The sequence below is a fragment of the Anabrus simplex genome, chromosome 2 (assembly GCF_040414725.1).
Source record: "Anabrus simplex isolate iqAnaSimp1 chromosome 2, ASM4041472v1, whole genome shotgun sequence".
Lineage (NCBI taxonomy): Eukaryota > Metazoa > Arthropoda > Insecta > Orthoptera > Tettigoniidae > Anabrus > Anabrus simplex.
The window spans coordinates 560,356,034-560,381,882 of NC_090266.1; the positions used below are offsets into that span (position 1 = coordinate 560,356,034).

At 38.2% G+C, this 25,849-nt stretch overlaps 1 protein-coding gene across 1 annotated transcript in view; it reads right to left on the reverse strand.

Annotated features, from left to right (window-relative positions):
* Positions 1–25,849, reverse strand: part of LOC136864226 (lysine-specific demethylase 5A) — an 843,789-nt gene that overhangs the window by 784,147 nt on the left and 33,793 nt on the right. The window contains exons 2-3 of the mRNA XM_067140948.2: positions 11,551–11,628; positions 11,313–11,451 (exon numbers count right to left, since the gene is read on the reverse strand). Of these exons, the coding sequence (XP_066997049.2) occupies positions 11,313–11,451; positions 11,551–11,628 (217 nt within the window). The remainder of the gene's footprint in view (positions 1–11,312; positions 11,452–11,550; positions 11,629–25,849) is intronic.

Consider the following 25,849-nt stretch of genomic DNA (forward strand, 5'->3'; position numbering starts at 1 on the left):
GCAGGTGTATTGTCCTATAATGGAGAACAGACCTCCCTCATTTCGATGGAAGAAGGATTTAAAAAATACCTAAACCTATAATAGTTTCGAAGATGCAACAACAAATATAAACAAGTGTCAGCTGGATTGTCCCTTTAGATGAGGGTTTCTCAAGTTGCAGTGTTACACAGCGTGTTCATCATGTGTCTCGACGTGTTTAAGTTATCTTCAATACGGAAAATGAAATTCATAAATCAAGGTGTTTAAGACAATGATGCAGGACTGTGTACTTTAATCGTATTAATAACATACATAGGGATCTTCTACCTCGTATCGCTTGACAACGCCATTAATTTTAAGCAATAACAGTAATGTCCACAACAAATAGAATAATTTTCATATTTTGTTTGGAATATCCAAAATAATTATTGTTTACAGTACAATGTCAGGTCTTGAAATGTAATCTCTACACCTGGGCCGTACAAGCAACGAACAAACGAATTATATAAATAGATCAGTAATTGGGGTATTTATGGCAAAGAAGCTACTACAAATTAGGCCTACGCCAGCGTGATTTACAGTGTACTGATGGCTATTATGATTGGCCAAGAACTTCAGAGTCACCTCAAGCTTAAATCTCGGTGTTATTGAATTTCTCATCACTGTGTTGTGTCTTTGAATTTGCAGTGTTATAGCATCTAACAGTGTCTGAAAGTTATCAGGCTTCGATCTCATACACTTTCTGTATTCTTCTTTATACTCTGTCGCAAGTTCTCTCAGAATTAATGTTGATGCCCCGAGTGTATCTCTCCTAAGCCAGCCTCTTACCCATTCCCTTCTTCCCTCATTTCTTCTTCTAATGCTTCACTAACCTCTTGCATTAATATGTTTGCAAATGTCTTTAAACTCTTCGCTACGATGTGCTTGCGTCTTGACATGGTGCTACTAGTCTACTCTACTGTATGACTACTCCCGTATGAACGATACAAGTGTCAACTCTACCAGACAGTGGTAGAGTAGAGTAACGTGGCTACTCTACTATCTACTCTACTCGCCTCGCTACTCTACCCGTGTAAACCAGCCCTTAGTTCTATACCTCTTATCTTTAAATCGTTAGAAACCGAGTCTAACCATTGTCGTCTTGGTCTCCCTCTACTTCTCTTACCCTCCATAGCAGAGTCCATTATTCTCCTAGGTAACCTATCCTCCTCCATTCGCCTCGCATGGCCCCACCACCGAAGTCTGTTTATGCGTACAGCTTCATCAATCGAGTTCATTCCTAAATTAGCCTTTATCTCCTCATTCTGAGTACCCTCCTGCCATTGTTCCCACCTGTTTGTACCAGCAATCATTCTTGCTACTTTCATGTCTGTTACTTCTAACTTATGAATAAGATATCCTGAGTCCACCCAGCTTTCGCTCCCGTAAAGCAAAGTTGGTCTGAAAACAGATCGATGTAAAGATAGTTTCGTCTTGGAGCTGACTTCCTTCTTACAGAATACTGCTGATCGCAACTGCAAGCTCACTGCATTAGCTTTACTACACCTCGATTCAACCTCACTTACTATATTACCATCCTGGGAGAACACACAACCTAAATACTTGAAATTATCGACCTGTTCTAGCTTTGTATCACCAATCTGACATTCAATTCTGTTGAATTTCTTACCTACTGACATCAATTTAGTCTTCGAGAGGCTAATTTTCATACCATACTCATTGCACCTATTTTCAAGTTCCAAGATATTAGACTGCAGGCTTTCGGCACAATCTGCCATTAAGACCAAGTCATCAGCATAGGCCAAACTGCTTACTACATTTCCACCTAACTGAATCCCTCCCTGCCATTTTATACCTTGCAGCAGATGATCCATGTAAACTACGAACAGCAAAGGTGAAAGATTACAGCCTTGTCTAACGCCTGTAAGTACCCTGAACCAAGAACTCGTTCTGCCAGCAATTCTCACTGAAGCCGAATTGTCAACATAAATGCCTTTGTTTGATTTTAATAATCTACCTTTAATTCCATAGTCCCTCAGTATAGTGAACATCTTTTCCCTCGGTACCCTGTCATATGCTTTCTCTCGATCTACGAAACAAACACAACTGCCTATTCTTCTCGTAGCATTTTTCAATTACCTGGCGCATACTGAAAATCTGATCCTGACAGCCTCTCTGTGGTCTGAAACCACACTGGTTTTCATCCAACTTCCTCTCAATGATTGAGCGCACCCTCCCTTCCAAGATGCCAGCGAATACTTTGCCTGGTTCACTAATCAATGAGATACCTCGATAGTTGTTGCAATCCTTCCTGTTCCCTTGCTTATAGATAGGTGCAATTACTGCTTTTGTCCAATCTGAAGGTACCTTACCAACACTCCACGCTAATTTTACTACTCTATGAAGCCATTTCATCCCTGCATTCCCACTATACTTCACCATTTCAGGTCTATTTTCATCTATTCCTGTTGCCTTATGACAACGGAGTTTATTTTTCCCCTACCTCGCTTAATTTCTCCTCAGTAAGCACGCAACTTTTTAATCTTCGCTTTCTATCGAGAATCGAACCTGTGCTTCTAGATTTGTTCCCAAGTCTTCTTACAGTTTCTCTACCTGGAATGATCGCACCTGGGAATTTTCCCATATACCGCCTTCTAACTTCTCTACAGGAATTTGTCAATACGTATGCGTCGTATATGAAAATATTTTGTTCTAATGTGTACACAGTTTGAGACATTATTGAAACAATAGGCTTTAACACTTAGCAATAACATGTTATAACATTTTTAAACACAATAACAGTTAAACAACAACCACATACATGGGTCGTAAACAATAATCACTAACACGTACACACATTATAAACCTATAACTTAACGAAATAACAGTCAACTTTACTCGGCAAATCCTGCTTGGCAACTGTCTCAGCTCCGCGTTGCCATGTGCTCGCCTGACCCTCAGCTCGCCTTTCTACCTGCTACGCTCCGCCAGCCGGCCCCAACTTGAGTGAAAGACCCTGTACTAAAAAAGTACAGAAATTAAGATTTCTGGAGATATACTAAAGGGGATGGGTTAGGATAAAGTACCATATCTGATATACTTATTTGATTACTGTTTGCATGAAAGAGCTATAACAAATGAATGGAGAGTTGCTAGAGTAGCCCCAGAGTACAAAGGAAAGGTTGATAAACATAAAGCGGATAATTACAGACCAGCCAGATTGACGTGTGTTGTATGTAAGCTCGGGGAAGGCACTCTTTGTGATTAAACTTTCCCAGGCGAAAACACATATATGGTTACCTGTCCGTATCCTCGCAGGCGGAAACCCAAATATAGGCTTGCACAATACTTCGAAATTTTACTGGCTCTTTGAGTTCAAATAGTTACACACTATACCCATAACACGGTTCTCAATCACAGTCCCTGATGTATGCGGAGGTATGCTACCCGCCGAACATGCTTCCCCTGCAAATGTGTCAGCTGCGAGCAGCGGGGAAGTGAGACGTCACAACTGGGTAACTTGATCAAGGCTGTATTACGTCAGACAGAATGTTCCATTCTTTTCCATCGCTAATTTCTTCCAAATGGATTAATGATATGAAGAAATTAACCAAATCACTGTGTAGCCAAATTTTTTATAATCATAATCCCCAAGTTTCAAGAAGATCTGTTAAAAATTACAGAAGATATTAGTAATTACAATTCCCAGAGGATACTGAATAAATAGGCAGGCATTTCGCTTGTCAAGCCAGTCTACCTTGTGCCACAGTCGAGACCGGTCGGTCGACTGTTTGTCATTCTACTGCCGTGATGCTAGTCGCCAGTTCGACTCTCCGTTGAAAGTTTAACTTCGCGTACTACTGAACTCTGATTCTACAACGCATCTACAAGACTTAGAAGTATTACAGTACCATTTGCGTTTGCTAATAGATGTTGCGTATGAGTTGAGACATGAACAGTTTAGGTGTTTAACTATTTACAAGAACAGTGTGATTTGAACTAGTATGATATTACGCTACCAAGTACTTAAATGTAATTTGATGTTTAAATTACAAGAGATGATAGGATTTGAATGATGTGTGATGTAACATTGAATGCTAAAACTGGAAAAACCTTGTCGTTCGTTAAACTTCGAAACTGTACATAATTTTGCATTTAACCCTAACAAGTGATAAACCTGTGCTAATAGCGAGACGTAATTCAGTATTTCAAACTGTACAGGTGATTGAATTTTGTGACAGTATTTCTCTACCAAGGTGTTAGAACATTTCGACAAACTATACGTTTATGTTACAAGCTACTGACACAAGTAGTTGAATCTAACAGTGCTATCGAACTTAGGATTTATTTTCCAATTGACCGTGTTCACGATAGAACATAGCCTTAGAACTGTGGTTAAAAAAACTGGTACAGTTAACATTTCTTGTGTTGAACCCAGGACGGTTTTTGAAAGGACAGTGTTTTCTTTATTTAATTGTGAATGGGACTAAATTCATCCCAGAACAAATTCTTTGGTTTCATTTATTTCTAGAATTAATTTGAACTTGAACTGTGTAAAGTTTGGAACAGGAATAATTTTATTTTCTACATCACTATACAGCCGAAGTTCTCATATATAACTTTGATAAAGTGACTTATTATTTTCCGTGGCTGATACATAATAGATTTAATTTTGAGTACTCAATCAGCAATAACTGTGTTCATTAGTGAAATCCCACTGTGAAGACAATCGAGTGCTGACCACTACTAACTATTATCTCATTTGTGCAGACCAGTTACTTTGGATCTATTTCATGCCCAGTGCCACGTTACAACCGTGACTACAAATGCTCCTAGACCAACCAGCCCTCACAGATATTCGAGACCATCCAGATATTCAAGACCGGCTTGGAAGACGGTGGCACCATAAGCAGACATTGTGACCCGCAATGTATCAGGGCCAATTCCGTCCCAAGGAGAAGTACTCATTATAACTGCTGTGCTGAGGTGATGTTGAAATCTGACTTTATTTCATGAATAAACTTTCTTTAAAATAATTAGTGTTCCATTATACTTATCTGACTTCCCCCCCCTCCTCTGTAACAATTCAGATAGTAACCGGTCACCCCTCGGCCGAGTCTTGTGATCAGCTAGCCATCAAAACAAACTTTCATGGTTACAATGCATAGTCAACAGAAAACATAAGCTGCACTTACAAACATTTAAAACTGAATGGTGGCATTACGATTATATTACGCATATTTCTTTGCGAGTTATCAGTCGAGTTCGTTGACCGTGCGTGACTGCAGAATACTGCGGTTCATATTTTCCATTTTTCCTCACGTGTTTGGCAAAATAGTTAAAAGAAAACTAATCACAAGAGATGAGATAGTTAATGAAAGTGGCAGCAAAGTGTCTGAATTCTCATTTAGCGACAGTGAAGGTCAATATCCCTAGATTTCTTCCGGCACCAGTAGTGAATGCAAGAGTGGCACAAGTGATCATATACATGATAGTGCACATACACCTGGCGCTGCCTGGACTAGCGCGAGTAATTTTGATCTGGCTCATTAACTAGGATTCCAATATATAATATTCAGCAGGGGCCGATATTACCATCATATTTTGATCAAGATACCGATCCACTAGAGCAGGGCCTCTCAGGGTGCATGCGTGTGGTGCATGCACTGTGCACGGTGCAAAAGACGACTTGGCTTGGTTAACCAGAGTGCAGACCCCCCACTCCTCGATTTGGAGCAATAGCACTTAATCTCTCTTCCCTCACGCCTGTCTCGCTCGCCCCGCCTGTCTCCCTCTGCCCCACTTGCGCAGTAGCGCTCCCAATCCGGGCTGAGTTGAGCCGAGTATAGACGAGTAGAGCCGAGCTTAGCCGAGTAGCCCAGAGACAAAGTGTTGATCCGAGCCATGCCGAGCGGCACCGATGCACAGTGCACGGAGCTCTTGCGCCTCGATCTGCACGCGCGAGATTTTGGGCGTTTGAGAGGCCCTGCACTAGAGTATTTTCATCTTTTCTTTGATAATGAGATTTTTGAGATAATTATGAATGAAACTTGTATTCAGGGAAACACAAATAAGAAGAAAGCAACACCCTGGACTAAAAGGGCAAAAAATGCATCATGGTATCCCCCCCCCCCCCCCCTCTCCCAAGTGTTTCATTCATGAAAGCATTTATTGGTGTTGTGATTAGGATTGTCGTTCTTCTTATTACTGTGCTATCTCTTTCTTGTAGGATTTATTCAGTGAACAGTTATTACAGTGATAAAATTCAAAACTGTGCATAGCTTATTTTCAGGATTATTATTATTTTGCTGTTACCCATCTGTTATATCACAGCCCGAAACCCACAATACTTTGAAATGTCGTCAGCTCGCTGAGTTCAAACAGTAATACGAATTGTCAGCAGAAGGCTTAAGTTGTTGTTCTGAACATTATAGAGCAGGAATCTGGCATTGTGACTATGCTCGGTCATTCGTGATGCAGTCCATTTGACCTCCTGAATCCAAGATATCTGCTATTTCTTGCTGGAATCCTACAAGCTGAGCTTCAGCGCAATAACCTTTCCTAAACACAAACTGCCTTCTTTCGAAACAGTTATTAATTTTGTAAACATGTCTAATACACAGTAGAAGTCCGTTATAGCGAGAATTCGTAGTGGCGAAAAATTTACTCGTGATAACAGATTGTCGTTATATCCGATTTTTCGTAAAAGTCGGCAAAAAGCCCACATACCTCAAAATCTGTATGAAACGGTAGTTTGTTCAAAACTTGTGCTTTTGCATATGATATCCATGCTATGGGTTGCTCGTTTGTTAGTTTTTGAAATCTGATACTAGGTGAAAGTGTATGTTTAATTTCATTCTAAAAAGTTATAGTATCACTCCACAGGCCTCTGTGGCAAACGTTCCAGTTTTCTTCTTCAAACAGTGTCACCTAACCTAACGCACGTAGAGAAATGATGACCTGCTAGCTACAAAATGACATGGCTTTCCGAAATTTAACTAGACACGAGAAAATATAAACTATCCTCTGAATCAGTGATGTACTCTGCCATACCTTGGTGTATCACATTCATACGTAATTTCAGTATATAACATTAAAAATTAAGCGATCGTTTACTTCAATCTTTATTTCTAACGAGTTAGCAACTGTTATTGGTCATATTGTTTACGCATTTATTAGGAAAACTTATCCTATTAAATTTTGAATCTTATTTTAAAGAACAGCAGTCGACGGGCATTATGAATCGACTAGGACATCACCTTGGAATCTCTAGGAGAGGGCTTGCAAGCGTATACAGCGAGAAAGCGATACAGTACCGAAGATGACCGATCACATTTTGTGGCAAATGTTTCAGTTTTCTTAGTCCGTCCTGTATGCATCATGAAAACATATTCCAAGCGCCAGCAGGAAAGTGATAACCTTCTCACTATAAATTTAGATGTGAATAGCCTGTCCAAAATGTAACCAAATGCGAGAAAATATCATCTAACCTCAGAATCAATGATGCGCTCTGCCATATCTTGAGATGTATCGCATTCTGATTTAATTTCAGTGTAGAGTATTAACATTAAGCGATCGTTTACTTAGCTTTTATTTCTAGCGAGTTAACAACCGTGTTATTTACGTATTTGTTACGAAAACATGTTCTCCTCTTTCATTTTTGATTTTCTTCATGGAATAGCAGTTGACGGGTACTAGGAATCAACTCCAACATCGCCTTTGAATGTCTGTGAGAGATCTCTCTAACTGACATAGCGAGGAAACTATACCGAAGATGATCGATCGCATGCAATATAATCGCTGGATGCATAAAGGTCAGTAATGGAAAAAACTTGCACGCTTAATCGGTCATAATAACGGATTCGTCAGTGATAGGTCTCTCTCTGTAACCGAAGGATAATATACAGTTTAATGTAGGAATTTTGAAGGGACAGATAAAATCTGTCGTTATAATGGGGTTCTCATTATATACCATACTCGTTATAGCTGACTTCTACTGTAATCAGAAAGAATGCTTTCCCAAAGCTTACATGCAATGCATGTCAAACTTTATGGTTATCACCCTCTCCTTTACACACAGCAGCTGCTATAGCAACTCATTTGGTATAGCTCCTTCATGCAAGCAATAATCAAATAAGTATTTCAGATATGGTACTATATCCCAATGCATTATCTTCAGTATATCCCCTGAAATCTTATCAATTCCAGCTGCAATTTTTCAAATTTTGTATCTTATTGTAAATGTCATTGCTGTCATAGGTAAATTTTAATACTTCTTTATTATTATTCATCTCCTCTATCTGGACATTATCCTTGTAACCAACAATCTTCACACACTGCTGACTGAATACTTCTGCCTTTTGAAGATCCCCGCATACACACTACCCTTGTTCATCAATGATTCCAGGAATGTCCTTTTTGGCACCTGTTTCTGCCTTAAATTACCTATACACACCCTTTCATTTTTCACTAAAATTTGTACGACTGCCAAATATGCTTACCATCATGGTTATCCTTAGCAGACTTCTTTGCTAGATTCAATTTCCTAGTAAGTTCCTTCAATTTCTCCTCACTTCCACAGCCATTTCTAACTCTTTCTTTCCAACCTGCACCTCCCTTAGTCTCTTTACTTCTCTGTTATAATACAGTGGGTCTTTACCATTCATTACCACCTTAAGGCCCGGTTTCACAGTATACGCTTAAGCCTTGGATCGGGCTTAAGCGGGAGCTTAAACTCTGGACGAGTTTCACAGTGGGGAGGGCAAGTGGTAAGCCGAGCTTATCTGTGACTGGCTTAAGCTGTATGAAACTGAGGTTTAAGCTAAGGATTCAGTTTAGATGGTAGAGCGCTGGCCTTCTTATAGCCCAACTTGGCAGGTTCGATCCTGTCTCAATCCTGTGGTGAAGGTGCTCAAATTCATAGTAACATTAACATTAAATAACTTATATTTCTGAATATATTTCGAGGCTCGTGAAATAATACAGTTTCCGTGTTCCGATATACAGTAAAAGAGACAAAAATGTCGGTCGGTCACTTGCTTTCTTGGCTTACGCTGCGTGAACCATCAACGATAGACCCCAAGTGTAAGTGTACGAATTGTAGAGCATAGAAACTTCTACAAAAAAGTCCGCGATGGTATATACCTATTTCCAACCGTTTGCCCTCTAGAAGCGATTTTATGCTATACTCAGCGGTAAAAAAAAATATAACTCCTTAACATTAAATAAATATTTCGATATTATCCTCAAATTCCTCATCGAAATAAATTGTTCGACCTCCTCCAGTATTTTATAAGGATTACAATAACCTTGTCAGGACATTATTTGCATGAATGGTTCAGAAGTTATGGCCATTTTAGACTCTAGTGGTAAAACGTGTCAGCAGGACGGGCGAGTGACCTTTTTTAAACTTTATTTTTGTTACTATTATTGGAATCACATTTTCCGTTCATGTTTCTAAATTATCTTGGCTGATAAACGATGTATAACCTACAAGTCAATCAATCATAGGCTACGGATGTAAACAAAGATGAGAAATGAATCATTGCGCATGCGCAAGCATTACCAACTTCGGAGATGTTCAGCTTAGTAAAGCTGCACATGGTCCCCCTACTGTGAAACTCGTAGTGTTTAAGCCAAAGAGTAAGCCTTGCTTAAGCGGCGTGCGTGGCTTACTAAAGCTTCGGCTTAAACTCAAACTGTGAAACCGGGCCTTAAAAGTACAAACCAGTTTTCACATTCCTCAACAATTGCTTTAAACCCCATCACATAGTCTGTTTACATTTCTATTTACCGTTTTCCACCGATTATAGTTACTTTTAAAAAACTCCCTCATTCCTGTTTTATCAGCCATATGGCACTGCTTAACAGTCCTACTTTTCAGACCTTGCTTTCTATCACATTTTTAACACACAGGGGACGGGCCCCTAGAAATCCGTTTTATTCAAAACCTTGTTTTTGGTCTTCCTGTGACATCTCTTGACCATATATTGAAATATTTCGGACCTGCACATTGAGTAGAATAAATCTTAGATGTATATCTGCCACTTCTATTTTATTGATGGCCTTCTTTTATTCTTTGATTTAGTTTTGAAACGTCGACTTTCTTTCTGCTGGTTCAGTCAATGATAAGATTGTGTGCTCGCGTAATACAGTGTTAGCTGACTGATATTTTAGAAGAATTGTATGCCAATGATCGTTCAAATGGATATAGTGCTTGTGAATTAGTGGAAACTGAACGCAACAGTGATAGTGGAAGTAATATTCAAGCCCCTACATGCCGTAATTTACATAGTGTGCTCATTTTTTCGACTCTAATGACGACAACGTTGTAAACATTGATGATGTTTTAGGAACTGACACTATTATCTTTAGAGATGGGCCTTACATGTAGAATTTAATGTTTGTCATCTTAACTTTTCGTAGCTTACAAGTTCTTCATTTACCAGAATGTACACTCTCCCTCCAATTCCTATCCTATCTCTACAATACACACTCCAATTCCATGAAAAAATTTATGCATCCATTATATAATTTCTCAGTCGTGACTCAACTTCTATTACAATATCTGGTACATATATATCTATTAAATTACTTTCTTTAAATCTCCTGCTTTGTTTGCAATACTTCTATAGTTCAACACCAACATTTGTATGTCCCAACTTCACTTCCAGATCGCTGTACGCTTATTACTGCTCCCTAGAACAGCCCGTTTCCCTAAATACCTCCCTATAACCCTTCTAAACAATTTTCTAAACTTATACATACCACTGTGGTTTAAGTGAAAGCTATCCGAGCCCAGATCTCTATCTCCTACCCACCCATAAATGCAGATCAGTGGTAACCGATGTATTACTCACCTGCATTCTTGTACTAGATCCTGCAGTGAATGAGATTAAAGAACATCCCAAGATTCTGACTTGTTGCCATGTGTCAGCAAATTGTGAATGATAAGTTATGGTTGTGCATAAAATTCAGTTCACTTTTGTTTTGTTTTTAAGGGAAGTCATTACAAGAAGTGCATACTTGTTCAGGAAAGTTTGTACAGCTATCATGCAATTTAAACTTTTCCATTTTGGACTCTACATTCTGAAACAATGCAAAATTAATTACATATGCACTTAGTAAAGAAACTCATACGGTACTAAATCTATTAAGAGTACCAGTTACATGATAGTACGTGCAGGAAAGAAAAAGCATAAGTAAACTGGGATTTTCAATAACAAACAAAAATGAGAAAGGTAAACTATTAACAATAAATTTCTGGGGAAAATCTTTATCCCACCCCAAGCTACAACTAATAGTATACCAAAATGTACTTGATAATATCATACCTTCCTCTTGAACTATTCGATGTAATGTATAAAGGTCCAAAACTTTCTTCTCAACAACAGGCAGCTTTAGACAAGATCCCTGAAGCTCCCAAAATTTTGCAATTTGGTCCAGAAAATTTAATTTTATTCTTGTTTTTGCCTGTAAAGTAACCAACGATTAAATTAATAAATAAATATATTTTGAAAACACAATGCCAATAGATTTAAACTTAAACTTTACACACACACACCTACCTACCTCTAATTCATTTAGTCGCTGGATTCTTGGGGTAAATTTAAATTTGTCAACGTCTACAGTAAAGGGAGGCTGCCAATTCTGTGAAAGAAATAAAAATGAATTAGCTTAAATATGGTATACACAAAATGAGCATGATAATGGTATATATTCAACCCCTTCCCTTTGGTAGATCTGCCTGTTCATGCACTCAGAAGTGATTAGACACTCAGAAGGAAGGTTCCATCCTCGCCTGTTCCTAGCTTCGGCATGCTATTTCTTGCTTCTAGGAGTTAGATTACGGAGCAAAGATGGCAGAAATGGTTCTTTTTTTTTAATAAGATTCATACTAACTAATATTAATATATAAGTGAAATGGTCTTGGCAACTGACTGCTGCTGGAACAGGTAATGACTATTTAGATGTAACAGTTTGTGGATACGGATTCACTCCACTAATGAACCTTTTTAAAAAAATTGTTAAAAAGGAATCCATTATTTCCAGTGTTGACTCAAATATATCTTAAAAGCTTTTTTAGTCTGTCGAACACACAATTTCAATATAGATATTACACTATAACACACCTGTAACAAAAACCACACTATTAAACAAGGAACAAAAATACATACTATTAAACTAAGAATGGACATGTTTTGTTCTTAAGAGAACACCACATTGTCAATGCTCTGAGCTTGCATCCGGGAGATAGTGGGTTCCAACCCCACTGTCAGCAGCCCTGAAGATGGTTTTTTGTGTTTTCCCATTTTTGCACCAGGCAAATGCTGGGGCTGTACCTTAATTAAGGCCACGATTACTTCCTTCCCATTCCTAGCGCTTTCCTATCCCATTGCATTGTTGGATGCGCTTGAGAACGGTTGGCTGTTGAGAGAGCTCTTGCATTATTGTAGTGATAAAGCGGCTGGAATTGATCAGATTTCTGGGGATATAGTAAAGACAATGGGTTGGGATATAGTACCATATCTGAAGTACTTATTTGATTATTGTTTGACGGAAGGAGCTATACCAGATGAATGGAGAGTTGCTATAGTAGCTCCTGTGTATAAAGGAAAGGGTGATAGACATAAAGCTGAAAATTACAGGCCAGTAAGTTTGACATGCATTGTATGTAAGCTTTTGGAAGGCATTCTTTCTGATTATATTAGACATGTTTGTGAAATTAATAACTGGTTCGATAGAAGGCAATTCGGTTTTAGGAAAGGTTATTCCACTGAAGCTCAACTTGTAGGATTCCAGCAAGATATAGCAGATATCTTGGATTCTGGAGGTCAAATGGACTGTATCGCGATTGACATGTCTAAAGCATTTGATAGGGTGGATCATGGGAGACTACTGGCAAAAATGAGTGCAATTGGACTAGACAAAAGAGTGACTGAATGGGTTGCTATATTTCTAGAAAATAGATCTCAGAGAGTTAGAGTAGGTGAAGCTTTGTCTGACCCTGTAATAGTTGAGAGGGGAGTTCCTCAGGGCAGTGTTATCGGACCTTTATGTTTTCTTATATATATATAAATGATATGAGTAAAGGAGTGGAATCGGAGGTAAGGCTTTTTGCGGATGATGTTATTCTCTATAGAGTGATAAATAAGTTACAAGATTGTGAGCAACTGCAACGTGACCTCGAAAATATTGTGAGATGGACAGCAGGCAATGGTATGTTGATAAACGGGGCTAAAAGTCAGGTTGTGAGTTTCACAAATAGGAAAAGTCCTCTCAGTTTTAATTACTGCGTTGATGGGGTGAAAGTTCCTTTTGGGGATCATTGTAAGTATAAGGAAAGATCTTCACTGGGGTAATCACATAAATGGGATTGTAAATAAAGGGTACCGATCTCTGCAGATGGTTATGAGGGTGTTTAGGGGTTGTAGTAAGGATGTAAAGGAGAGTGCATATAAGTCTCTGGTAAGACCCCAACTAGAGTATGGTTCCAGTGTATGGGACCCTCACCAGGATTACCTGATTCAAGAACTGGAAAAAATCCAAAGAAAAGCAGCTCGATTTGTTCTGGGTGATTTCCGACAAAAGAGTAGCGTTACAAAAATGTTGCAAAGTTTGGGTTGGGAAGAATTGAGAGAAAGAAGAAGAGCTGCTAGACTAAGTGGTATGTTCCGAGCTGTCAGCGGAGAGATGGCGTGGAATGACATTAGTAGACGAATAGGTTTGAATGGCGTCTATAAAAGTAGGAAAGATCACAATATGAAGATAAAGTTGGAATTCAAGAGGACAAACTGGGGCAAATATTCATTTATAGGAAGGGGAGTTAGGGATTGGAATAACTTACCAAGGGAGATGTTCAATAAATTACCAATTTCTTTGAAATCATTTCGGATAAGGCTAGGAAAGCAACAGATAGGGAATCTGCCACCTGGGCGACTGCCCTAAATGCAGATCAGTATTGATTGATTAAAACCTATTGAAATAGCTTAATTTTTTGTATTTGTGATTCATTTAGTGCTATTTATGTAGTGGTGTTTAGTGCTTGTTGGCAGAAATTGGGAGTAGTGATATTTAAATTTTATAACAAATAATTATTATCTTTAAAAATATTTGTGAATATCTGTAGGTTCGTTGGTATAATACTTACAAAGGCAGATTATCATAAGGAATAGTACCGTAACTTCCGCTGAAATTTCTCCGGTATTTCGTATAGGTAATAAGGTAATAATTTACTACATTAAAAAACACGATATGCCTGTAAACTTCCATTTAAAAAGTAGTTAAAGAGATTACACGGTAATAGTTAACAGTCATTGTATTGTTATTGATTATCGTCGCTCCTCATATTCAAATATTGCATTGTTGGCTACAGTCGTGAACAAAAGAAGTAGTGTAGTCAAGTAAATATAAATAAAAATCAGCTGATCTTGTACTCCAACCATTTGTACTTCTGAGTAGTTAGTTAATCCGTAATTTATATTTCGCTCCCTTGATCTTTCAGTATTTATGAGTGGTTAGCTAATAATAATAACGTTCATATATCCCAGTAATTGCAGTTCAAGTCCCTGGAGTAGTAAGAGTAGTTTTGATAGAAATATTTGAGAAATTATTGTAGACAACCTTGCATTTTTCAGTAGGCCTAATTAAGGACACTTTTATTCTTCGTCCTGTGGAGTAGGGAAAATAATAGTAATCCACCAGCTGTAATAATCACATAACCACATTTCAGTAGAATTGTAGTGAAGATAAGGTATAATATATTAGACAGTATCTTGCCAGTTATATTCGTGTTTTTCTTAGTGTACGGCAATCCTTTCGATACTTAAGCATTTAACCAAACGCAGTGTAGTGTAGATACATTGTAGTATAGATACAGTACATTTAGATAGTGCCGTATCTTGCCTGCTATATTCGTGTGTTATCTTTCGTGTATATCTATTAGACCGTAATACTAATAATAATTTGTCTAAGCACTTAGCTTTGTTGGTAATCTTTGGGTACAGCAGTTCTTGCAAATTTCATTTCTGCTCTGCTTAGTAGTGACATACGATACCGGTATCATAATTAGGATACGTCTGAAAGCAGTTTAAACATTACTGTAGTGTAGTGTACAGTAGTATACGAGTAATATCCTATTAGAATTTAGTGTGCTTATTTTATTGTAAAATATTTGTGTAGTACTGGTGTAGTAGAGGTATCCGTAGAAACTCTTACTAAATACTGTTGTTGTAATTAGGATACGCTTAATTGCAGTTTCGAATTGTGTAGTTCTTGTGTATTACTTTCGATATTCAGTAATTAACAGCAGTTTTTATCCTGTTAGGGGTTGTAGGATAAAAAATAGAGCATGACTGAGGGCCGGTTCTACCACCTACTGGTAAAGTAGCGCGTAATTTGCCCTCCGCGTAAAAGGATGTTTCCGTCCGACCACTCCCAGGTAGCGCCATCGGCAGCATAAATCGTCGTTACTCGGCGCGTAATTTCTCGGCCACTTCGAGGGCCCGATAAGACTTTACCTGCCGGGCAAGTTCTGAGAGCTGAACATTATTAGCTGTATTTCTGGTGATATGCAACTCAAATTAGCGTAGTATACTGAAAAAAGCAGTATACTGTAACAGTGATCGATATTGTATTGCAGGATTTTGAACATTAATGCTTCCCTTTAGTTGCAACGGTCACACCAGTCTCTCGCATCGGTAGCGCAGGGAACACATTTTATACGTCAAGCTTTCGTAAAGAAACTCCAAAAGGATGTAAAATCAAAATCTATCTGGAAATCATTTCAAATAGGCTTTAATTTTCTACTTTTTCAGTTGTCGGACACGAGATATATATATATATATATATATATATATATATATTACTGTATGTATCCTACCTAATCGAAGCGTTTTCGTAGCGTAATGGTTAACACGTTCGCTTCGTAATACGAAGTGTGCAGGTTCGAATCTTTATTATGACGAATCTTTTTTATTTCCATTATTAGCGTTGTGTTAATCTGTATGCCTCTTTTCATACGTTCTTATCACAATATTATGTCTACTAGGAAAATTGCTTTATATGTATGCTACCTATAGCAAGTGATGTTATGATTAATAGCACATAGGACTGTCGCCCAGGTAGCGGATTCCCTATTAGTTGTTTACATAGGCTTGTAAATTATTTCGAAGAAATTGGAAACTATTCCATTCCCGAATTCCTCTTCCTATGAATGGATATTTATCCCGATTAGTTCTTTACATTTACAGTACCTTCCAACTTTATCTTCATAAAGTTAAAAATTAAAATGAAATGCTTTATCAATAAATGGAAGCATCTGGAACTAAACAAGGTCACAGAACTAGTTGCAAATAGAGCATCGTGGAGATACTTAATCAATTCACAGAAGCCTGCAGATAGAATGCTCAAAGGCAATAAGTCTGTAAAGAAGATGTGTGTGTATATACGTATATGGAAGCGCGTAAAAGAGTTAAGAACAACGGCAGGGAACGAAAATGCATTTTAAAATGTAAATTAACAATACGATGAAAACCTGCGTACCTTCTATTACGGAGCGAGCGACTTGACCAGTCTACTACGAGAATACCTTTCAAAAACGCTGCCTTGCATGACAGGTTATAACTGGCGTAAGAAAATGTAATCTCGAGATTTTAATCCCAATTAGGTATTGATATTGGAGATCATAGATTAAAATCACGAAAGCTTGACATGAATCGTTGTCCATAACTCTTAAGACTTCCCTTATTAGGCTTTTTGGTGATAAACAGCAGGCGCAATCACAGGGAAATAAGACAATCGAAATGGGTTTCATGCATCTGACGATAGATAGCACCACACTCGAAAGCGAGAAATCGCTGAAAATCAGTCTAGCCAACTTCGTATATCGGTGTCTAGCTCCGGGTAGCTACCTAGCGCTTGCGCGGAGGTGGTTGGACGCAAGCCAAAGTACCAGCCGATTTACACCTCCAGGTAGTTTACCTCCCGGGCAGCTGCCAGCCACTTTACCAGCAGATGGTAGAACCGGCCCTAAGTAGTATTGTAGTGTTGTAGTCGTATATTAATTACCTTATTGTTGTGTGATCTTTGAGTAGGTACTATCCCAGACAATATATCCCTCCGTTTATTTATTTTTTGCAAATAAGTTATTTTATTTTTAATTTCATTTTTTTCCCGTAAAGAATGGCTAAGGAGTGCGAGTGTACGAACTGTGGGTGTGGCGAGGCATTGAGGGGTAGGAGGGAGGAGTTGGAAAGTTTGAGGGAAATAATTACGATTCTCACAGAAGACAGGAAGGAAGATAGGACTCCCTCAATGTACAGGTTACAGTAGGTGTACAAGAGGGAGGGGAAGGAAAGGGGGGAGTTGTAGAAGACAGGTGGTCTAATATTCTAAGGGGAAGGAGATTGCAGGCTAAGGGCTCTATTCAGGATCAGAATTCAGGACAGGTGTCTGTGCGAAATCGGTACGAGTCACTCCAGGTAGAACAACAGAGGGAAGATGAGGGACAGGGAACTGTTGCTGAGATGTGTGGAAGTAGGAGGAAGGGAAAAGGTAGGAAAGGGAAATGTAGAATAGAGGATAGGAAAAGACAGGTGGAACAGGGTCATGGGAAGGAGAAAAGGGAGAAGGAAGTAGCTTCTGCAGCTATCAGGAAAGATAGGGCTGATCAGGAAGGGAGGGGATCAAATGAGGTGGGTAGGGTTGAGGCTCTGGTCATGGAGGATTCCATCGTTAGCGACACGTGGGGAAAATGTGTGGAGGAAAGGGAACCAGGGTAGAATGTTATCCAGGAATTAGGTTGACGCAGATGTTGAGGAAAGTAGAAGAGAGGGAGGAGGGGAAGGAGAAGGTGGTAGTGTTTCACATTGGTACCAACAACGTAAGGCAAGCTGATATAAGTACCATCATAGTTGAAGATGTGTGCGATCTGGTAAATGCAGCACGGGTGAAGTTTAAGAAAGCGGAGATTGTTATTAGTGGAATACTGTGTAGGAGGGATACTGACTGGAGGGTGATTGGGGATTTAAATGAGACTATGGAGTGAGTATGTGGGAAACTGGGAGTGAAATTTCTAGATCCTAATGGGTGGGAAGGATATAGGGATCTGCGCTCGGATGGCCTTCATTTAAACCGCAGTGGTACATATAAGTTAGGAAATTTGTTTGGAAGGGTAATAGGGAGGTACATTCAGGGAAACGGGATGGCCTAGGGAGCAGTGATAAGGGAACAGGGAACTGGAAATCAAGTAGGGATGACATAATAATGTTAGTGTTGAACTGTAGAAGTATTGTAAAGAAAGGAATAGAATTAAGTAATTTAACAGATATATATTTACCAGATACTGTAATAGGAGTTGAATCATGGCTGAGAAATGATATAATGGATGCAGAAATTTTCTCACCGTACTGGAGTGTGTATCGTAGAGATAGGATAGGAATGGTGGGAGAGGGAGTGTTCATTCTGGTGAAAGTAGAATTTGTAAGCTATGAAAAAGTTAAAGATGAGACACACGAAATTCTAGGTGTAAGGCTCATTTCTAAAGATAATAGGCAACTTGATATATTTGGAGTGTACAGATCGGGAAAGGGTAGCACTGACGCGGATTCGGAATTATTTGATAGGATAGTCGGCTATGTGGGAAACGACATGGAAAGAAATGTAATGGTAGCGGAAGATCTGAATTTGCCAGATGTCAATTGGGAAGGAAATGCGAACGACAGCTGATTCAGAAAGTGACAGAACCAACCAGAGGGAAAAATATCCTGGATGTGGTGCTGATAAAACCAGACGAGCTCCATAGGGAAACTGAAGTAATAGATGGTATTAGTGATCATGAAGCTGTTTTTGTGGTAGTTAAAAATAAATGTGATAGAAAGGAAGGTCTTAAAAGTAGGACTATTAGGCAGTACCATATGGCTGATAAAGCAGGCATGAGGCAGTTTCTAAAAAAGTAACTACGATTGGTGGAAAACGGTTAATAAAAATGTAAACAGACTCTGGGATGGGTTTAAAGAAATTTTTGAGGAATGCAAAAACAGGTTTGTACCTTTAAGGGTGGTAAGGAATGGTAAAGACCCACCTTATTATAATAGAGAAATAAAGAGACTAAGAAGGAGGTGCAGACTGGAAAGAAATAGAGTTAGAAATGGCTGTGGAAGTAAGGAGAAATTGAAGGAACTTACCAGAAAATAGAATCTAGCAAAGAAGGCAGCTAAGGATAACATGATGGCAAGCATAATTGGCAGTCATACAAATTTTAGTGAAAAACTGAAGGGTATGTATAGGTATTTTAAGGCAGAAACAGGTTCCAAGAAGGACATTCCAGGAATAATTAATGAACAAGGGGAGTGTGTATGTGAGGATCTTCAAAAGGCAGAAGTATTCAGTCAGCAGTATGTAAAGATTGTTGGTTACAAGGATAATGTCGAGATAGAGGAGGAGACTAAGGCCAAAGAAGTAATAAAATTTACATATGATAACAATGACATTTACAATAAGATGCAAAAGTTGAAAACTAGAAAAGCGGCTGGAATTGATCAGATTTCTGGGGATATACTAAAGACAATGGGTTGGGATATAGTACCATATCTGAAGTACTTATTTGATTATTGTTTGGTCGGAGGAGCTATACCAGATGAATGGAGAGTTGCTATAGTAGCCCCTGTGTATAAAGGAAAGGGTGATAGACATAAAGCTGAAAATTACAGGCCAGTAAGTTTGACATGCATTGTATATAAGCTTTGGGAAGGCATTCTTTCTGATTATATTAGACATGTTTGTGAAATTAATAATTGGTTCGATAGAAAGCAATTCGGTTTTAGGAAAGGTTATTGCACTGAAGCTCAACTTGTAGGATTCCAGCAAGATATAGCAGATATCTTGGATTCTGGAGGTCAAATGGACAGTATCGCGATTGACCTGTCTAAAGCATTTGATAGGGTGGATCATGGGAGACTACTGGCAAAAATGAGTGCAATTGGACTAGATAAAAGAGTGACTGAATGGGTTGCTATATTTCTAGAAAATAGATCTCAGAGAGTTAGAGTAGGTGAAGCTTTATCTGACCCTGTAATAATTAAGAGGGGAATTCATCAAGGCAGTGTTATCGGACCTTTATATTTTCTTATATACAGTATATATGAATGATACGAGTAAAGGAGTGGAATCGGAGGAAAGGCTTTTTGCGGATGATGTTATTCTCTACAGAGTGATAAATAAGGTACAAGATTGTGAACAACTGCAACGTGACCTCGAAAATGTTGTGAGATAGACAGCAGGCAATGGTATGTTGATAAACAGGGTTAAAAGTCAGGTTGTGAGTTTCACAAATAGGAAAAGTCCTCTCAGTTTTAATTACTGCGTTGATGGGGTGAAAGTTCCTTTTGGGGATCATTGTAAGTATCTAGGTGTTAATATAAGGAAAGATCTTCATTGGGGTAATCACATTAATATGATTGTAAATAAAGGGTACAGATCTCTGCACATGGTTATGAGGGTGTTTAGGGGTTGCAGTAAGGATGTAAAGGAGAGGGCATATAAGTCTCTGGTAAGACCCCAACTAGAGTATGGTTCCAGTGTATGGGACCCTCACCAGGATTACCTGATTCAAGAACTGGAAAAAATCCAAAGAAAAGCAGCTTGATTTGTTCTGGGTGATTTCCGACAAAAGAGTAGCGTTACAAAAATGTTGCAAAGTTCGGGTTGGGAAGAATTGAGAGAAAGAAGAAGAGCTGCTCGACTAAGTGGTATGTTACACGTTATAATTCTCATGTTAGGTCCGTATTGAAATGTACGTAAATACAAAGTATGTTACAAGTGTTATTTTTTATATCCACCTATTCAATACAAAGAGATCTTTTTAGAAATTAAATATTATTACAAAATGTTAAGGGACATGTTTCGCCCATATTAAGGTCATCATCATTATCAAACTCAAACCTGTATGGTGAAAAATCAGGGTCCTGATTGCTCTTACAAGTCATAAAAAGATGATATCATTGTAGGTGTCTGTCCACACATACAAATTGTTAGCATGTCCTTGGCTAAAATTGCAGTATCAAGTTGCATGTCAAAAGTTCACACAATTATACTTTCTGGAGCGTTGAAAAACTTGTTGGGGTAGAGTAATAAACAGCTCAGTCTTTGTAATGAAACAGAAATGTGCCTCCTTGAATACTCCTGTTAGAGGATCAGAAAAAGCAAAGCTGATAAACTGTCACTGATCCTCCAACAGGAGTATTCAAGGAGGCACATTTCTGTTTCATTATAAAGACTGAGCTGTTTATTACACTACCCCAACAAGTTTTCCAACGCTCCAGAAAGTATAATTGTGTGAACTTTTGACATGCAACTTGATACTGCAATTTTAGCCAAGGACATTCTAACAATTTGTATGTTTGGACAGACACCTACAATGATATCATCTTTTTATGACTTGTAAGAGCAATCAGGATCCTGATTTTTCACCATACAGGTTTGAGTTTGAGGCTGATGATGCCCTTAATATGGGCAAAACATGTCCCTTAATATTTTGTAATAACATTTAATTTCTAAAAAGATCTCTTTGTATTGAATAGGTGGATATAAAAAATAATAACACTTGTAACATACTTTGTATTTAACCTCTAGCGACCCCTTGTATCATATATGATACACTGGGAATTTATTTTCTCTGGCGCTTCGTATGCATGTTGGGTAGGTTGCACCCATTGTATCACATTCGTTACACTCTACGCTATTCAACCGTCGCTTGTTTTTCATTGCTCGCTGTCCCGGTAGATGGCAGGGGAGGTTGTAATCAGGTGGAGATTGAACCATAACAACAATGCTGCATAATATATACGGTAAGTTACGTTATTACGTACTTTATAACATAAGATTGTTTGCTAATTGTGCTCCAAGTCTGGAGATCATATTTTCATCATAGTAACAAATTTTTCAATAAAATTTCAATGTGTAACACCAAGATATATCTTATGTATCATATATGATACATTGGGTTTCTGTAACTACTTTTCAAGCAGTTTTCTCGTGGGTTGTCTGTGATTTAGTATTCAGATTTTTATTCTCGGAATCGTCATGTTTCTGGCTTTAATGCAATAGAACGGTGAGGTAAATACATATCAAATATGTAAGCCCATACAGACGTATTAAAAATAAAAATATATCGATATTTTAAGGTTATGTTACACATGATCTTCCGATTTCTTTTGTTAGGGCTGGATGATGATGAGATTTTTGAGATGTTGGATGGCGTATATCCAAACAATTCAGATATTGAAATTGAAGATGAGGATGTTGAGGCTGACATTCAAGCTCCAGCAGTTAGTACTGGCGTTTTGGAAGAAGGAGCTTCTGATTATGATGATGATGATGATGATGCTATTGATGGAACAGTTTCCAATGGTGACGTTTCTGCCAGAAGGGATCCTACTCAGCGATGGCGCCACAAAACAGAGTGAGTAATTTTGTCAACTGGTCCATTTAATAAATAATCAACCCAAATAAAAGCCATTTTCCACAGATTATCTCATTGTGTGTTGTAGTTCAAACAGTAAAAAGTATCTTGTTACTAATTTTATGGTTTGTTTTTCTTTTCAGGTTTCTGGGGCCATCTCATCATGCCCCTTTCATGGCCAAGTGAAGATGAAACAGTATGTGAAAGGAAAACCCCAACTTGTTGGGTTAAAAAAACTTTGTTATGACATGTACCAGTGGCCTTCCCTTAGATTTTACCTTGTATGAAGGAGGTGGAAGGGAAATTGTGTCGGAAAAGGCTCCTCTCCCAGAGAAAATGGACATTGGATGAAGGGTTGTACTTAAACTCTTGGACTCTCTTTCTTCTGGTTCAACCATTTTTATGGACAGATATTTATTATCTGTGACTCTCTTTGATGCATTGTTTACCCACAGGTCCATTTTAGCTTGTGGTACAATCATGGTAAACAGGATTCCAAAATCTGTGACACTGAAACGAGATGGTGATATGAGGCGCGAAGGGAGAGGTGGAAGTGACCAAGTTGTAAGAGCAGATGAAAAGATGGTTATAGTAAATTAATTTCAACAGACTACGGTGTTGCTCCCATTGAAGACTGCAGGCGTTGGTCAAAGAAAGATGATCAGTACATACGTATTCCTCGACCATTCCTAGTCAAAATGTACAACAACATCGTGGGAGGTGTCGATCTCTTGGATAGAATCCTCAGCAGATATGCTATGAGAAACAGGACTAATAAGTGGACAATTAGAACAATCCACCATTTTTTCGATTTTATGTTGGCAGCTGCTTGGATCGAGTATCGAATGGCTGCTATGCAAAATAAGTGGCTAAGGAAAGACCTTCTAACCTATTGCAGAGCATCTCATCTACTCTCATGTCACTAGGAAAAGTGTAGAAAGTGAAAGTGAAGACGAAGATGACGAATTAGCAGAAGAACAAAGAAAACGAACCCCAACCCAGCAACTTCCACCATTGGCAAAAAGATCAAGAAATGCCATGCATTTACCAGAAATGATGACTCAACAGAAGTCAAGATCAAGGTGTAGAGCTCCCGGATGATCTGCACTAACATATGTCAGATGCATAGATTGTAACGTGTTTCTATGTTTCACTTCCCAAAGGAACTGCTTCCGTAATTTCCATACCACAAGAGGGAGTTGCCTGTTGGATGGGTATGGAAAAGCAACCCTAAAATTCATTCTTTCAATGTCTAATAGTTCTAACAAGTAAAAGGCTATGAAAGAGCTTATTTTAACCTGTATTATCATGTAAATAAATTTTCTTACAATAGATGTTTGTTCTTGATACAGACCCACTGTATCATATATGATACATCCCCTCCTGCCACTATGGAAACCCTAAAAAAAATTTTTTTTAGTGAAAGTACCATTTTCAAGCCTGAAAGAGTAAAATTAATTCAGAGAATCATATTTCACGAAACAAATTTGACCTTGGGTCTCTAGAGGTTAAGTAGTATGTTCCGAGCTGTCAGCAGAGAGATGGCGTGGAATGACATTAGTAGACGAATAAGTTTGAATGGCGTTTATAAAAGTAGGAAAGATCACAATATGAAGATAAAGTTGGAATTCAAGAGGACAAACTGGGGTAAATATTCATTTATAGGAAGGGGAGTTAGGGATTGAAATAACTTACCAAGGGAGATGTTCAATCAATTTCCAATTTCTTTGAAATCATTTAGGAAAAGGCTAGGAAAGCAACAGATAGGGAATCTGCCACCTGGGCGACTGCCCTAAATGCAGATCAGTATTGACTGATTGATTGCATCATCAACCTGTGTCAGTGTGACGTAAAGCAAATTGAAAAAAAAAAAAGATTCTATCAAGTCAATATTTACTGAACTTGTGTGTTTGACAGACTGAAAAGGCTTTCACACTTAAAGCGCGGGTGCCGTACTATTATGTTTCAAGGTAACTTTCTAAAACAGTGGCGAGCGTAATAATACGTTGTTCGATTTCTCGCGCTTTGTGTTGGATGTTAGGAAAAACTTAAAACGGTCCACCTTTTCAATACAAAAATGCTATATTTATTTATAACATGTATTTGCACTTGGAACTAGTTTCGACGCTGTGTTTGCGTCATCATCAGCCAAAATGTGGGAAATAGGCCAAGATGTAGGCATTTATATTACACAAGGCGATACATTAAACAACACACATCTTATAAGGAGATAAAAACAGGGACGAATATAGAAACAAATGAATCGTTGAGAAAACAAAAGTTATACATATTAAAAATAACCTTAACCACATATCTTGCAGTGCGAAGGTGTTCTTCTTGAATGATTCCTGAATATAAAAAAACACACGCGCACACATTTCTGGAGAGCCAGCAGGCAGGACAAAGTAAAGTGAAACCTTAAGAGTTCTTCTGAGAAGAGTTCCTCATTTTTTCTATGTTCCGACTAACTAATGAAGTCTCCCTTGAGTTCCTGATAAACATACACAACAGGAAATTCTCCTTCACTCTCAACAATAGCTCTAAAGACCAATGGTAAAATTTTTATTTTAAATATTGTGCAGAGACGTGAAAGCATGATTTTGAACATGATATAACTCCTTCATATAACCCAGTTTTTTAATACAAGGTGTTGCATTAAATAATACACATCTTACGAGGAGATAAAAACAGGGACGAATGTAGAAACACATGCATCGTTGAGAAGGCAAGTTATACATATTAAAAATAAGCTTAACCACATAACTTGCAGTGCGAAAATATTTGTCTTGAATGATTCCTGAATACAAAGCGCGCGCGCGCGCACACTTCTAAAGAGCCAGCAGGCAGGAAAAAGTAAGGTGAAACCTTAAGAGTTCTTCTGAGAAGAGATCATCATTCTTTCTATGATCTGACTAACTAATGAAGTCTCCCTTGAGTTCCTGATAAACATACATAACAGGAAATTAAACAATACACATCTTACAAGGAGATGAAAACAGGGAAAGTTATACATATTAAAAATAACCTTAACCACACATCTTGTAGTGCGAAAATATTCGTCTTGAATGATTCATGAATACAAAACACACGCGCATACATTTCTGAAGAGCCAGCAGGCAGGAAAAAGTAATGTGAAACCTTAAGAGTTCTTCTGAGAAGAGTTCATCATTTTTTATGTTCCGACTAACTAATGAAGTCTCCCTTGAGTTCTTGATAAACATACACAACAGGAAATCCTCCTTCACTTCCAACAATAGCTATAAAGACCACGGTAAATTTCATTTTTAAATATTGTGCAGAGACGTGAAAGCATGATCTTGAATATAATATAACTCCATTTAACCCAATTTTTTACACAAGGTGTTACATTAAACAATGCACATCTTACGAGGAGATAAAAGCAGGGACAAA